This window comes from Odocoileus virginianus, chromosome 5 (assembly GCF_023699985.2).
Source record: "Odocoileus virginianus isolate 20LAN1187 ecotype Illinois chromosome 5, Ovbor_1.2, whole genome shotgun sequence".
NCBI lineage: Eukaryota > Metazoa > Chordata > Mammalia > Artiodactyla > Cervidae > Odocoileus > Odocoileus virginianus.
In genome coordinates this window covers 59,695,310-59,711,535 of record NC_069678.1, presented here as the reverse complement: position 1 = coordinate 59,711,535, position 16,226 = coordinate 59,695,310, and the positions used below count along the sequence as shown (strand labels likewise).

The 16,226-nt window shown below is 38.2% G+C and overlaps 1 protein-coding gene across 13 annotated transcripts in view; it reads right to left on the bottom strand.

Moving 5' to 3' along the window:
• The window catches only part of C5H1orf141 (chromosome 5 C1orf141 homolog), a 116,138-nt gene that overhangs the window by 31,679 nt on the left and 68,233 nt on the right, over nt 1-16,226 (bottom strand). For 5 of the 13 annotated variants that reach the window (XM_070467978.1, XM_070467980.1, XM_070467975.1 and 2 more), the window contains one exon: nt 2,065-2,156. The exons of 1 other annotated variant lie outside the window; for it this stretch is intronic. In XM_070467978.1, coding sequence (XP_070324079.1) covers nt 2,065-2,102 — 38 coding nt within the window. In that variant the 5' untranslated portion in view covers nt 2,103-2,156. Of the gene's footprint in view, nt 1-2,064; nt 2,157-3,239; nt 3,853-8,935; nt 9,089-9,599; nt 10,472-13,505; nt 13,758-16,226 lie in introns of those variants that run through there. 7 more of the 13 variants (XM_020896168.2, XM_020896164.2, XM_070467979.1 and 4 more) reach the window with 7 other exon arrangements.

Sequence of the window (16,226 nt, the reverse complement as noted above, 5' to 3'; positions counted from 1 at the left end):
CTGCAGTCCACCAGGCCCCTCCATCCATGGGATTCTCCAGGCAAGAACACTGGAGTGGGTTGCCATTTCCTTCTCCAAAAGGAAATATAGAAAGAAAGAAAGTGAAGTCGCTCAGTCGTGTCTGATTCTTTGCGACCCCATGGACTGCAGCCCACCAGGCTCCTCCAACCATGGAATTGAGTCTATGATTATTTCAAAATAAAAGGTTTTAAAAAACAAAGAAGCAATTACCAAACTGATATATTGTATTTCATTTTTTTGACAATAAAGAGAGATAGTCTATCTTCACAAATATATGTGTATGTAAATATGTACCTGTATATTTATATTATAGATATTTGTGAGATAAATGTATGTATATAATCATATATTCATATTCGTATATCTTTGTAAGACTACAAAAGATGTAGATGGATAAACTTCAACTGCTAAAAGGAGTCTGCCTCAGAGGAAAGGATTAGAGGGAAGAGGCCAAAGACTATTAATATTTCTTTACATCATTTTCCCTATGTACAATTTTCTTTATACATATCTATATATATTGCTTAACTTGTTTCCAAAAATATAACTTGGAAACTAAGAAAATATTTTTTAAATGACTTTATATACTTTTAAAAGAACTTCCAGAGAATTTTCTGTCAGTCGCATGAATTAAGCACAGTTACACAAAATGAGGAAATACATGGAAATACTTTGTGCAAAGGAGGCTCCCAGAAAAAGTAAGAATTATTATTACTAATTATAACAACATTTTATGTATAAAGAAATTTTGTGGCAAATTTAATAGATTTATCTATGATTACACTTTTAAAGCAAATAACAATTCATTTAAAATAAAAAATTAAAAAGCAATAAACTTTGGGGTGTCAAAGTCTAACAGGTTTGTTTTAGTTAAGTTATACTTGGTTTGGTATTTCAAAATTTTGACAGCTATCACAGAACAAATGTATTCCATTTTTCCATATTCCTCTACTTTATTTTCTGAATGAAAGGAGAAAATTATGAAATATTAGAAAAAAAACCAAATTATTTTTCAAACATTAATGCTTTCATTTTCAGGTTTGCAAATATGTTTATTCACTTAAGAGTTTCTCTCTGTGGTGTCCTCCTAGATTTCTCAAACTCCACTGCTCTTTATATATACTTCATTTATCCACACTGTTATATTATAAGTCTTTTTGTAGCCAAATTAAATTGCTCACATGTAAAAAATCTGGTGTTTCAGAACTGTATTCTTTATTAACATCTTGTATTTAATTTTATAGAGTCTCACTCTTTTGGGGCTTCCCTGGTGGCTCAGTGGTAAAGAATCCACCTGCAGTGCAGGAGACTTCGAATCCCTGGGTGGGGAAGATCCTCTGGAGAAGGAAATGGCCATCTACTCCAGTATTCTTGCCTGGGAAATCCTATAGACAGGGGAGCCTGGCAGGCTACAGTCCATAGGGTTCCAAAAGAGTCGGACATGACTTAGCAGTTGAACAACAAACACTTTTCAGCTTATTTTCTGAGAACTTTATTTCTAACTTGGTAGCTACATCAAATATTTTCTTCCTTTTGACGAACCAACTAAACAAGTTTTTACGTTTAACATATAAGTAAAAACTATATTAGTCATATTAAAAAAATATTTATTTATCTGTACAGGGTCTTAGTCGTGGCATGTGGGTCCTTTAGTTGTGGCACATGAACACTTTGTTGTAGCATATGGGATCTAGTTTCCTGATCAGGGATTGAACCCAGCGTCCCTGCATTGGGAGCACAGAGTCTTAGTCACTAAACCACCTGGGAAGTCCCAGGAGTGGTCACATTTACTGTTTGACTGCTTAGGATTTTTTCTAATAAAACAGGTTAGACGCATCATAACCAAACACTACAGCTGGCTGGAAGTTAGCTCATATATTTAGTCAATTCTTTATAGTATTACATAGACGACTCTTTCAATTATTATTGAAATTATTATTTCAATTATTACCTTTTTAAAAATTGATCTATAACCCATTCACATTTGAAATGATAACCTTTTAATGATAAAATTTAGTGAATTTTAGCTTGTATTTTACAAACCTTTGCTCTTGTGGCCAAGAGGGTCTTTGCTTGCTCATCAAGAATATCCAGCTTCTCTAAGACTCTTTCTGCCATTGTCAGTCAGTAAATTCCTATTTAAAAGGAAGGGGGGGGGATAAATCTCCAAAACAAAATTAAACATATAATTAATTATTTAGACATAAATTAAGAGACATACATTTCCAACAGTGTTTTAGGTAAAGAAAAGAATACAGTTCTTTTCTAGATCATGGAACAAATCACAGAATTGTAGAAGTACTCAAATGTTTTAGACAGAAGCTCATATGATCAGAATTCCCAGAAGCATGTGGACCTCAGGAATTTTTAAAAGCATGATTAAAGGTGAGTTGAAGAAAGTTCAAGATTACTGTATGAGAACCAGATGTGACTCATACCTGAAGCAAGGGCCTGCAGTTTGATTTATATCTTCTTTTTGTTGTGATTTAATTTTAATGAAAGTAAATAAGGAGAGCTCACATTTATAGAATTAATTACATTCAAATTAAATTGGTCGATGATCCAAGACTGTTAATACAGCACTTAGCAGGCAATCAGTCACACAGAAGGAGCAGGAGCCAAGCTGGGAAGGGTCTGTTGCCATAATAGTTCATATTTCCAGCTAATTAATTTGCTACAAATCTCATCTGGGCTCAGATGGTCCACATTAGTTTTAGGGACTTGAATGTTAGCCACTAGAACCTGGTCTAATGTATTTCCATTTTCAGATGAGAAAATTAAAAGCCACAAAGTACCTTACAATGAAATACAAATATCTAGGGGCAGAGTGGAGACAAGGATCAGGAATACCAACCCAAAACTCCCTCTACTTTATTTATTTATTTATTTATTTTTAAAATTTGAGTAGACATTCATGCATTCAACATATTGTTGTTCACTGAATTGAATGGGCTCCGGCGACATTTATTTAAATGTCTGTAAAACTTCACAGAAAGTATTGAATTCATCAATATTTCTAGTGAACATCAATGTCTACACTAAGATTCTTTTTAGCTCAAAAACTTCTTATGCAGTGTCTCCCATATTGTATATTATTCAGTCAACATCACACAGAGGCAATAAAGCATGAAAAGACAAGAATTAAGAACCCTATGTCAAAAGCTCAAGTTATTTTGCACTTGGTATCTTTTAGCTGTCTTCTATTTTATTTCCTTTACCATCTATTGTGCTGGTGAATTCCCGATCCTCTGAGGGTGTCTTACCATCCCAGTAAGTCCTCTGACATTTTGCCACATCTAAATACTCCACCTCCATCCCATGATGTAGTCCTATGTGACAAAGAACTTTGTGAGCTATGCAGATAGCCTGCCTTGGTATGAACCACAAAGCCTTGGGTTGCAGCTTGGAAAAGAGAGATGTAGGGTAAAGGTGTTAGCACAGTGTGAATGTCTCAGATTCTCTGGGTCTCCTACAGGAGAGTAGGGGAGAAATTAGAGATTATCTGGACACTGTATACTGTCTTCTCAGATTTAGAAACCACCCCTCTTATATATCCTAAAAACAACTACAGGAATTGTAGCTTCAGTGTTTCTCTTAAACATAATATGACTTCAAATATGGGGAAGGATATTATAATTCTCACCAAAATTTATTTTATTGGGGACAAAGATTTCTATTTCTAAATAAAATACACAGAGGTAAATAACTAGAAGAACCAAAGGAATGCATTTCCCAGTTTGAGGAAGATGTAAATTACATGAGGGAATGGAGACTTGCTGCTTACTGTAGGAGGGACAGAAAGAAGGGCTTTTAAAGGGTAAAAAATGTCTTATGCCTTTTACTTTTACAGTCCCTCATCTTCAACATCACATCAGACATTTTAAGCTATGCCTCATCATTCTATTTTTTTTATAAACACACACGTAGAAAACTGTAATTTGAAGGAAATTTTTATGTTTTTGATTTAAAATTATTTTGCTATGAGCAAATTATTTAGCTATGATATGATTTCTGGCAAATCACTGTGCTCATCATGAGTTTTTTTGAAGTGAAGAATACGAAGCTTGACAATGAAACTGACATAATGTTGTTAGTTTTAGTTTTGCAGTCTTATATTCATATTTTGGAGGCAAACTTTTCTTCTTTAGCTTGCAAATGTTTTCATAGCTCTTTGGCAACATGCCAGTGGTTCCCAGTGGATGAAGGGCACTGGGGGAGACTGCAGGTGAGGTAACACCACAGACTAACTTGCTTGCTTTCATCATCATCCTGGGGGTACCAAGAACCTAGCTGTGTCTCTTCAAGTAAATGCTGAGAGCAAAGGCCCACCAGGTCTAATATGATGATGCATTCCAGCTGCTTTTGCATGAAGTAAAAATTAACCTTTTAATCAAGAGCATCCAGACTATATTAAATGTCCCTCAATTTGACCATCTGTCCTTTCTTGATTTAATCTTTAATTTTAATGTCTATTTTAAACCAGCATACTGGCTTCATACTTTGGTTTCATATTTATACTTCTATGGGCATAAATTCTACTTCATTATTCTATTTCTATCAGCATACAATTTCATTTAATGATAAACATTTCATTTGGCTTCTAGCCACCAACTCCATTACATGAAACATACTGTGCTAGGTATTCTATCACAGTAAGTTGTCTAAGTAAGTAAGTTGTCTCTTGGCAGACATTTTTCTTGTGACACCCATCTTCCTAGGCAAGGCAAATAGTCTCTCATATTTTACCAAAAAGAATAGAGACCATCAGGTAAGAACTTCTTTAACTTCCACTTCTCATACCAAAGTCTCATTGACATCCATCCATTGTCATCTCACTTGTATTTTAATTTTAATATAAGTGTTGCCTCTCCCATCCAAAGCTAATTCCTCCCATATACCCTAGACTCTACTATCTCTAGCCTCCTAAAAGAATTATTTCCATTTTTTACTTCCTCGTCCCTTTGTCTTTTATTGTTTTTCTTAACCAATTCCTTTTCCTTAGCATGCTCAGGGCTCTTCTATTTTAAAAAAAAAAAAGGAAAAAATGCCTCCATTCTCCATACTAGCCATCACATTCTCTCTCATCTTCCCTTGATTGCCAAATTCTTAAGATAATTGTTTATACTGAGGTTTTCTAATTTTTTACATCTCTTTTCCTTCTCAGTCGGTCATCATGTGACTTCTTCTTAACCTATTCCTCTAAATCTGCTCTCATAAGTTACCAGGGTCACCATTTTATAAATAGGTGGATACTTTCCTGCTTGTATTTATCTTATTTGAGTTTTTAAAACTTTGGCTAATGTTAACCACTGCTTTCTACAGGTCTCCCTTCTCTTTGTTTCTATGACAACAGTCCTGTCATTCTACCTTCTCCAAACATTCCTTGCCAATATCTTCAACTTGCTGTTTTTTCTCACACTACTGCCTAAATACTAGCATTCTTAAATGTTCAGCCATTTTTCCACTACTCCATATATTCTTTCAGGATGACCTCCCAAACTCAGGTCTTCATCTACCACCATCTATTTCCAAACAAAGTCTCTCTTCTCAATTCCAACCTATACACCTCACTCAGTCCAGATTTCCCATAGGTGGCCCAAATGTAGGACTAAAAGTAAATCCATTCTTCTGCTCCCTTAGCCAAAAACCTCTTCCAACTTTTATTATCACATAGATTATATCTTAGGCATCCAGCCCAGAAACTTAGGAGTTGTAATGGTTTTCAATCCTAGTTACACTGCAGAATGAACTCAAAAGGTTTCAAGAAGTACAAATTCCCAGTTACCATCTCAGACCCACTAAGTTAAGATTTACAGAGGTAAAGACCAGGGATATATTTTTAAAACCCCTTCTAATGCAGCTGTTCCCCAAACCAGAATTTGGTCACCACTCTCCAGGAATAGCCATAGTAAAATAGCTGCACCCAGCTAAAAGGAAGGCTGGGACTTGCAATCCCTTTATCTCTGTGATACAGTCAGGTAAAAATCAGGATTTTCTTACTAAGAGACAAATGGAAAATAAATATCAGAAGCTCTGTCATATTCATTCTGTCTTCTCTCCTGATTGCTTCTCAAATTCTCTGCTAGGTTAATGGCTCCCATTACTCTAAAATGTTTTCCTATTTTGAGTACAACAGAGTAGAAGATAGGTATTTCTCACTAGAAGTTAAAATTTAAAAAAAGGATAATGGCAAATTTTCTGTTTTGGTTTATAGATAAAGTAAAAGCTTACATCACTGGAATTTTGGCTAAGAGATGGGAACAAAACTAGGGAATAATTTGAACTTAAAAATAGAGGTATTTACAATTAATCAGGGCTTCCCTGTGCCTCAGACGGTAAAGAATCTGTCTGCATTTCTGCCAGTGCAGAAAACTCGGGTTCAATCCCTGGGTTAGGAAGATCCCCTGAAGAAAGGAATGGCAGCCCACTCCAGTATTCTTGCCTGGAGAATTCCACGGACAGAGAAGCCTGGTGGGCTACAGTCCATGGGATTGCAAAGAGTCAGACACGACTGAGTGACTAACACCAACACACTCCGGGAAAACTCCTTCCTACCCTTTCCTTAAATATATAATAATCACTTTCTCTTATATGTTCTACATCCTATATATCTTTTCAGTTTTTTTCCTCTTATCCATTCACATTGCTATTCGTCTCAGTGTAAGATTCCACAACTCGTCTGGGTTATTGCAACAGTTTCAAAATATCTTCTTACATGTGTTCCATCCCATCCATTTTATTCTTACTTTTGCCTGAATTATTTTTTCAAGAAAAATACAATCACATGCTTCCCTGATTACACTTCAACCCCTCCCTATAGATTTCAGGACAAAGGTCAAGCTCCTTGCTTTATCCTATGAGGCTCAAGGTTTGGCCTCTGACTAAGTCTTGAACCTCACCTGCCTCCTCCTCATGTATCCTTGATATCCCAGTCCTGATGAACAACTTGCAGTCCTTGAATGTGGTGTATTTTCCTTCACTAGTTGCTTTGTCTTTGCTGTTTCCTCTGCCTACCATACTGTTACCCGTTCTCTGCATTTCTAAGTCCAATGCATCCCTCAAGATCCAATAGAAATAACACCTCTGCTGGGAGGCTTTCTTGATAAACTGTGATTTAGATGTCCAATGTCTACATTCACATGATAGTCTATGTATACTGCTGCCCTAGTTCTTTACTCACACTCTCTTAAAGCATTTTATATATTTTATCCCCGCTCTATACTATTTATTGGAGGCCAGAGGCAGATCTAACTCATCCTTGCATCCCGAATACTTAACAACCTGAATAAATGAATTAACCACCAGCCATAGAGGAAATGGAAAATGGTAAATGAAAGGCAGAGGAACCAGAGATCATTGCCAACATCTGCTGGATCATTGAAAAAACAAGAGAGTTCCAGAAAAACATCTATTTCTGCTTTATTGACTGTGCTAAAGCCTTTGACTGTGTGGATCACAATAAACTGTGGAAAATTCTGAAAGAGATGGGCATACCAGACCACCTGACCTGCCTTTTGAGAAATCTGTATGCAGGTCAGGAAGCAACAGTTAGAACTGGACATGGAACAATAGACTGGTTCCAAATCAGGAAAGGAGTACGTCAAGGCTGTATATTGTCACCCTGCTTGTTTAACTTATATGCACAGTACATCATGAGAAACACTGGGCTGGAAGAAGCACAAGCTGGAATCAAGATTGCTGGGAGAAATATCAATAACCTCAGATAAGCAGATGACACCATTCTTGAGGCAGAAAGTGAAGAAGAATTAAAGAGCCTCTTGATGAAAGTGAAAGAAGAGTGAAAAACTTGGCTTAAAGCTCAACATTCAGAAAACTAAGATCATGGCATCTGGTCCCATCAATTCATGGCAAATAGATGGGGAAACAGTGTCAGACTTTATTTTTTTGGGCTCCAAAATCACTGCAGATTGTGATTGCAGCCATGAAATTAAAAGACGTTTACTCCTTGGCAGCAAAGTTATGACCAACCTAGACAGCATATTTAAAAGCAGAGACGTTACTTTGCCAACAAAGTTCTGTCTCGTCAAGGTTATGGTTTTTCCAGTGGTCATGTATGGATGTGAGAGTTGGACAGTGAAGAAAGCTGAGCGCCGAAAAATTGATGCTTTTGAACTGTGGTGTTGGAGAAGACTCTTGAGAGTCCCTTGGACTGGAAGGAGATCCAACCAGTCCATCCTAAAGGAGATCAGTCCTGGGTGTTCATTGGTAGGACTGATGCTGAAGCTGAAACTCCAATACTTTGGCCACCTCATGTGAAGAGCTGACTCATTTGAGAAGACCCTGATGCTGGGAAAGATTGAAGGCAGGAGAAGAAGGGGGCGACAGAGGATGAGATGGTTGGATGACATCACCGACTCAACAAACATGAGTTGGGGTAGACTCCAGGAGTTGGTGGACAGGGAGGCCTGATGTACTGTGGTCCATGGGGTTGCAAAGAGTCAGACATGACTAGCGACTGAACTGAACTGAACTGAACTGATGCTTACTTTTAGTCTGCATTTACATTTATGAGCATGCATAAATCTTTCACAGAGTCCTGTTGAGGTTCTCCTAGATGAAGCCATCACATTAAAAAACACTGCTTTGTCTCCCACCTTCAAACTTAGAAAGGCAGCATAGTATACTGGTTAAGAACATGAAATCTAAAATTGGGCTGCTTGGGTTTGAATCCTTGGCTCTGCAACTTACCAGCCGTGTGATTATGGGCTAATTGCCTACCCTCTCTGTATTGTCCCATTCATAAAAAGGGAATAATAGAAGAACCCACTTGACTTGGGCTTCTATGAGGTTTAACTGAGTGAATGCAAGTGACACATAAAGTGTTTGAAAAGTGAAAGCAGTAAATATAAGTAATGATACATTTACTGGTTAGGGATAAAATGTATGAGATTACCTGTAAATTCTGGAAAATGCAAGTTCCACATCTGCATATCATTTTGTTTTTTTCTGCATACCTGTCACCATGCAATCACCAATGATCTCCATATATCTGATGGCCTACTTCACAGGCTATATTTTCAATTATACTGAAATGAAATGCTTGGAACTTGGGAAATAAAGAAAATTTATTTAGCAAGTCAATGTCTTCTATTTAATCCAGCAATTCAGTATATTCTATTTTAATTCAGAAATTTCATATCTTCTGTACCATGTCATTTTCTCATAGTTTTACTTCTCAATTTTTTATTCAATTCTTTTTTATGAGTTTAGTCAACAAAAACTAAAACTCACTGTCTCATAAGGCATTAGTGTAGGTCTTGAATATATAGTAAGTGTTTAGGGAGACAGTTTGATGTTACTTCGATAAGCATTATGATGTTGCCACACTGGCAACATGGACTGTAGCCCACCAGGCTAATCCATCCATGAGATTTTCCAGGCAAGAGTACTGGAGTGGGGTGTCATTTGGAGACTCATCAAAAGACAAAATTAATTTGTGTTCAAGTAAACAGATCTAGTCATCCACCTTTCAATGATATATTAACTAGGGGTGAAAAAGATAATCTCATTTCTTAAATATGCATAGATACATCTGAAGCAATCTTATGTACACTTACAGTTGCTGGGAAATGCTCCTTTCTGGAATGGAGAGTTCTTATGTGGTCACAGAAACCTAACCCATAGAATCTTGGGGTTAAAATGGACCAATAGTCTTTCACATAATTTCATGTACCGTGAGGCTACATTGACCCCAACTGGACAAGGCCTGTCTGATCCTGGCTTTTACTTTCAATGTTATTGTCTTCCTTCAGACCTTAAGATGTTCATTTTCCCTTCTCTCAGTTACTACACTCTAATCTCCCTAATTTGCCTGCCCCTAACTTTCCTCCTCATCCCTCAAATATTGGTCCTTCAAAATGCCATCAGAGCTGGCTTAATCAAACAGGACACTGATCGGGTCCAGCTCCAGCCCTCAAACCTCAGTTTGCTCCCCAATATCTGCAGAGTAACACGCAAGCTCTGCAGATGACATACAGCACAGTTTAAGAAAACAGTCCAGGATCTGGTTCATTCCACCTTTCCAGTTAACCTCCCCCATAACCCAGCTTCTCCTGCCACACTTTACCATTTGTTTTCCCAGGACACATCCTGCCCCTTTCCAAGCATGTCCTTCACTCCTGCTTTCTTTTCTTTCTTTTTAAAATATTTATTTGTTTGAGTGTGCCAGGTCTTAGTGGCAGCATACAGGATCTTCAATCTTCATTGCAACATGAAAACTAGACATGTGGGATCATAGTTCCCTGACCAGGGATTGAACCCAGGTCCCTTGCACTGGGAGCTCAAAGTCTTAGCCTCTGAACCACTACAGAAGTCCTATTCCTGCTTTTCATTTCATTGGGATGTTCTTTCCTAATGTCTTCTAGTCAAAAGCCTATCCTTTCTCAACTCCTAATGTAAAGGGTGGGCTTGCCAGATGGCACAGTGGTAAAGAATCCACTTGCCAATGTAGAAGAAAAAAGAGACACAGATTCAACCCCTGGGTCAGGAATATCCCTTGGAGTAGGAAATGGCAACCTGCTCCAGTATTCTTGCCTGGAAAATTCCATGGACAGAGGAGCCTGGCAGGCTACAGTCCATGAAGTCACAAAGAATCAAACACGAATGAGCAAGCAGCACAGCAATGTAAAGGCAAGCTCTTTTGCAAGACTCTCCTTGACATTCTCTCATTCTTTGTTCCAGTGACAGTTACATTTTATTATGTGCTATTATATTTTGTCCTTCATGATAGAACTTGGCACATTGTACTACAGAGATTTACCATTTGACAAATCTCTTCCTCACTGTGTTAAATCTCATTTAAAGCAAGAATTGATTTACCTGCTTTGAATCTCAGCACCAGACAAAGGATTTTACACCTAACTGGGATCTGAAAATTATAATTTAGTTTGGAGATGTCTCTGAATAAAGCATTTTATGGGGAGGAATCCCAGTTTATCTGTGATGGATGATATTAATTCAGGATGATTTACTGGGGATGAAATATGAAGTTGAGTGAATTATAAGATTTGGTTCTTGCCAAATCTAAACCTGGTAAAATTATTTTCAAAGGAAACTGAGATTTATGTTCTTAATTATGGGCTCAGTAATGACAGTTTTTGGAAAAAGAACCTAATGAAATAGAGAACTTGCCAACTAGGGCAGAATAAAATTGCCAGTCACTCTCAAAGTAAATCATCCACTGGCTTCACTGCAAAGACTTGGCTACATCAACAATTTCAAGGTTGCAAGGCCAACATTATAAGCAATCAGAGACTGAGTCATTACTAAAAATAACAATATCAAACTAAAAAGTTACTTTTTAAAAAGCATTAATTCATTTTAACCATACTTTTGGACTGAAAAAAGTAAAAAAATCAAACAAACAAAAAGCCCAATGCTGCCAATATAATAGGCTCTGCAAAGAAGTCTTTTTCATCAGGTTGGAAACATCTCCTATTAAAGGAAAAACTAAAGAAAACTGAAACTGGCTTTAAACTCAAACTAAAGAGCTGGACTGAGCAACTATCCAGAAAATGGAGGCTCAAATTAACATTTACTCCTTTATCTGGCTTCATCAGGTCATATGTTCACTCCTTGCAGGAAAGACCTCTTATACTTGTACTTGACACAGCCCGCTGAACACTGTGCATACATGCTAAGTTGCTTCAGTCGTGTGACCCCATGGTCTGTAGCCTGCCAGGCTCCTCTGTCCATGGGACTCTCCAGGCAATAATACTGAAGTGGGTTGCCAAGCCCTCCTCCAGGGGCTATTCCTGATCTGAGGACTGAACCCATGCCTCAAGTTTTTTGCATTGGCAGACAGGTTCTTTACCACTAGTGATACCTGGGAAGCCCCATTAAACATTGTACTGAGCACCTAGAAAGCACTTGTTGTTAAGTGATTATGTTTTGCTCCATTTGAGATAACTGGCTAAATTTCTTTACCTCACATTCCAAGTACAGACACAAGAGAATTCTTTTTTTTTAGTCTAAAATGTTGACTCATATTACAGGCTGAATTATGTCACCTTCAAATCTGTGTGTTGAAAACCTAATCCCAAGTATCTCAGAGTGTGGCTGTTTTTGGAGCCTTTATTTTTAAAAAAGTAATTAAGTTATAATAGTTAAAATGAGGTCATCAGAGTGGGCCTTGATCCACTGTGCCTGGCGGCACACAGGAAGAGATTAGGACACAGACAATATGCACAAAGGGGAGATCAGGTGAGACACAGGGAAAAGGGGTCCATCCGCAAGCCAAGGACAGAAGCTTAAGAAGAAACCAATCCTGCAGACACCTTGATCTTGAACTTCTAGTCTCCAGAACTGTGAGGAATAAATGACTGTTGTTCAAGTCATACTATCTGTGGTGTGGTGACCCAAGGACAAGGGAGCAGATAACCAAGGAGGGTCTTAGAATGCAGGAATGGGAAAAACAGACCCTTATTGTCCTTCCCTCCCCATGTTGTAACTATTAATGGAACAGTATAACCTGTCTCCCCACCTACCCCATAGGGAGGAGATATTTGCCTTACTCCCCTTCCCACCCAGTATAGTTTCCTCATCCAATAAGCAAACGACCTGCAAGACCCCTATCCCACTCCTTGGACCCTGGGTAGAAAGTGGACTAAGGACCCCTATTCAACGCTGGTTCTCCCTTGAGCTGCCCCGCTGTTCTAACAGCATCTCCCACTCGAATAAACTTTATTTCCCTCTCATTCTGCCTCACGTCTGGAAATTCTTTTTCAACCCGTGCATTGACCATGACATGTGGAATTGCAGCTGTGGCAGCTCTAGCAAACCAACACAGCCCACAAATCATGAGAACTAACGTAAAAAAATCATTATTAAAAAAAAATCATTATTAGAAGATTTCAAGATTAATCCTGGCCTCTGCGCATAGATCCATACTATATAATTTATTGTCCCCTTTGTGTTATGAGAGCAGGGGAGAAAATTGACTCTTGGGTTTCAAACATTACTAAAATTTGCCTGGCACCAATTTGAGGTTGGATGGTAGGCTTCTAACGAAAAATATCAAAGATGTTTTAAAAATATTTGTATAAGCTCTGGGGAGTGCCATTGCGAGCAACCAATTAGATTACCATAGGAAGACTCCTACTGGCAAATTTAAAACCGCATCACAATTATTGCTGGAGTGATCAACTCCAACCAGCCCCGTCCACAACCGTTCTATTTCGGAAGTTTGAGATGCACGGTTTATGATGCCCGGAGCCCGCCCTCAGTTCACCTTCCCCGGGAGCCTCCTCTCAGCAGGGCCGCGCAAAGAGGCTCGGGGGTACCTGGAAATCAGGGAGCCCTTCGCAAATACCCTCTGCCTGTGGTCCTTTAAGAGGAAACTAAAATATCAAAGATGTTGTGATTGAGGAAACTCCTTAAAATTAAGTATAGAAGAGGCAAAAGTCCTTTCAAGGAAGCTGCGAGAAGCCCCTGAGGCCTGCCTCCTACCTGTCTCCCACACTTACCTGGGAAACCTTCGGGAAGCAACTCCGCAACCCAGCGTGACAGGGACGCCTCGGGCCCAGTCCCTCCCCAGCCAGATCCAGGGGGGAGAAAGTTCTGTTATCGGCTGGGGAGAAAAAGGGCCTAAGACTTAATAAAAGCATGCGTTTCTTATTTCGCTTTCCAGCTCCATACAAAATTTAGCTTCTAAATTTCCAACGCCTCCGCCTCCCCGAACCGCACCTACTTAAGTCTTCTCTCTCTGGCTCTGGTAACTGTTTTCTGCCGGATTCAGGCCCTTGGCTGTGCGTCCTGTGTCCATAGAAACAGTTTCCCGAGCTTTCCTAGCTTGAAAAGGTCTCTGCCTCCAGGGGATTTCGCTCACAAACTTTTGTGATTAAGATCCAAAGTGACTCACCAAATCCTTATGGATATAAAGCTATTATGCTGAAGAGAGAAAGAGAGAGAGGATAAGGAAAGGAGAGAAGTACAAAGAACTGGAGGCAATGACTCCGCTTCTCTTTACTTCCTTCTGGAAACGCAACAGTGCAAAAAGAAAGCAAGTTTCCTCCGTGCAGTTTGCAGCTCAGAATGGAAGCTGACAGTCTGCTTTGAATATCTGATGAAAGATTGCTTTTTCATGACTTAACGACTTTAAAAAAAAATACCCATTCTATTCCTAAGGTCAAGAAACCACCCATGTGATTTGTAAAATCACCCTTGTATTTTACAGATTGTGTAGCAGGTTTGGCTACACACAGACACACACACACACACAGACACACACAAACACACTACACTATTCACACACACAACAGAATCATACTCTAAAAATGACTGACTTGAAAGCATTCTTTATTTGATCAAGAATGGTGAAGACTTTCTACAACAATGATTAATTTTTTAGTCAAGAATTGTGTTGATAAGTATTTCAGGAATGTGCCTTAACTGATGCAAATCAAAATGGAAACAAAAGCTTTAGAAAATGGCATTAATCATCACAAGTCCATGCTAGTGGCAATGACAGAACTTTGCAAAAATTATGTAGTAGTCAAAAGTCAGCTAGAAATTGTTATTCATAGCCAATGTATGAAAACATTGGAATTGATTTATTTAAATACAAGATTTTCAATGATAAAAAAATGAGGTAGTTTAATTCTATCATTTCATAAACCATATCCATGAAGTGCAACGATTTGTATGGGATTGGTAACTAGTTTCTAGTGAACATTTGACTAATATTATTACAATGGCTTCACCTCAAATTTGCACAAAGGTGGAATTAGTGTCTTAAAAAAAGGAAAATTGAGTTCAGAAAAGTTAGCTACTTAACAATTTTTAGTCAAGGAAATTTATAAAGCATGAATGATATAAAATTCTTGGAATATTACCATTATATCAGTTAATATTTATGGAATACAAACTATGTGCCAGATAGTAGACTAGAAATTTTTAGGAATATCTCTCATTCTATCCTTCATCTTTCATTAATCCTCAATCTTTAATTAGTATGTATGGGAAAGGTATTATCTTCAATTTTAGAAATGATTAAACTCAAAGAAATGATGTGATTTGCCCAAAAATTATACAATTATTCAAATAGATGGGGAAACAGTGGAAACAGTGGCTGACTTTATCTTCTTGGGCTCCAAAATCACTGCAGATGGTGACTGCAGCCATGAAGTTAAAAGACGCTTACTCCTTGGCAGGAAAGTTATGACCAACCTAGACAGCTGATTAAAAAGCAGAGACGTAGATTCCTTAAAAAACTGGAAATAGAACTACCATATGACCCAGATATCCCACTTCTGGGCATACACACCGAGGAAACCAGATCTGAAAGAGACACGTGCACCCCAATGTTCATCGCAGCACTGTTTATAATAGCCAGGACATGGAAGCAACCTAGATGCCCATCAGCAGATGAATGGATAAGAAAGCTGTGGTACATATACACTATGGAATATTACTCAGTTGTTAAAAAGAATTCATTTGAATCAGTTCTAATGAGATGGATGAAACTGGAGCCTATTATACAGAGTGAAGTAAAGCCAGAAAGACAAAGATCAATACAGTATACTAATGCATATATATGGAATTTAAAAAGATGGTAACGATAACCCTATATGCAAAATAGAGAAAGAGACACAGATGTACAGAACAGACTTTTAGACTCTGTGGGAGAAGGCGAGGGTGGGATATTCATAGAGAACAGCATTGAAACAAGTATACTATCGAGGGTGAAACAGATCACCAGCCCAGGTTGGATGCATGAGACAAGTGCTCAGGGCTGGTGCACTGGGAAGACCCAGAGGGATGGGATGGAAAGGGAGGCGGGAGGGGGATCTGGAAGGGGAACACATGTAAATCCATGGCTAATTCATGTCAATGTATGGCAAAAACCACTACAATATTGTAATTAGCCTCCAACTAAAAAAATAAATGGAAAAAATAAAATAAAATTTTAAAAAAGAGAGAAATAAAATAAAAAGCCGAGATGTTACTTTGCCAACAAAGGTCCGTCTAGTCAAGGCTATGGTTTTTCCAGTAGTCATATATGGATGTGAGAGTTGGACTATAAAGAAAGCTGAGTGCTGAAGAATTGATGCTTTTGAACTGTGGTGTTGGAGAAGACTCTTGAGAGTCCCTTGGACTGCAAGGAGATCCAACCAGTCCATCCTAAAGGAGATCAGTCTTGAGTGTTCATTGGAAGGACTGATGTTGAAGCTGAAACTCCAATACTT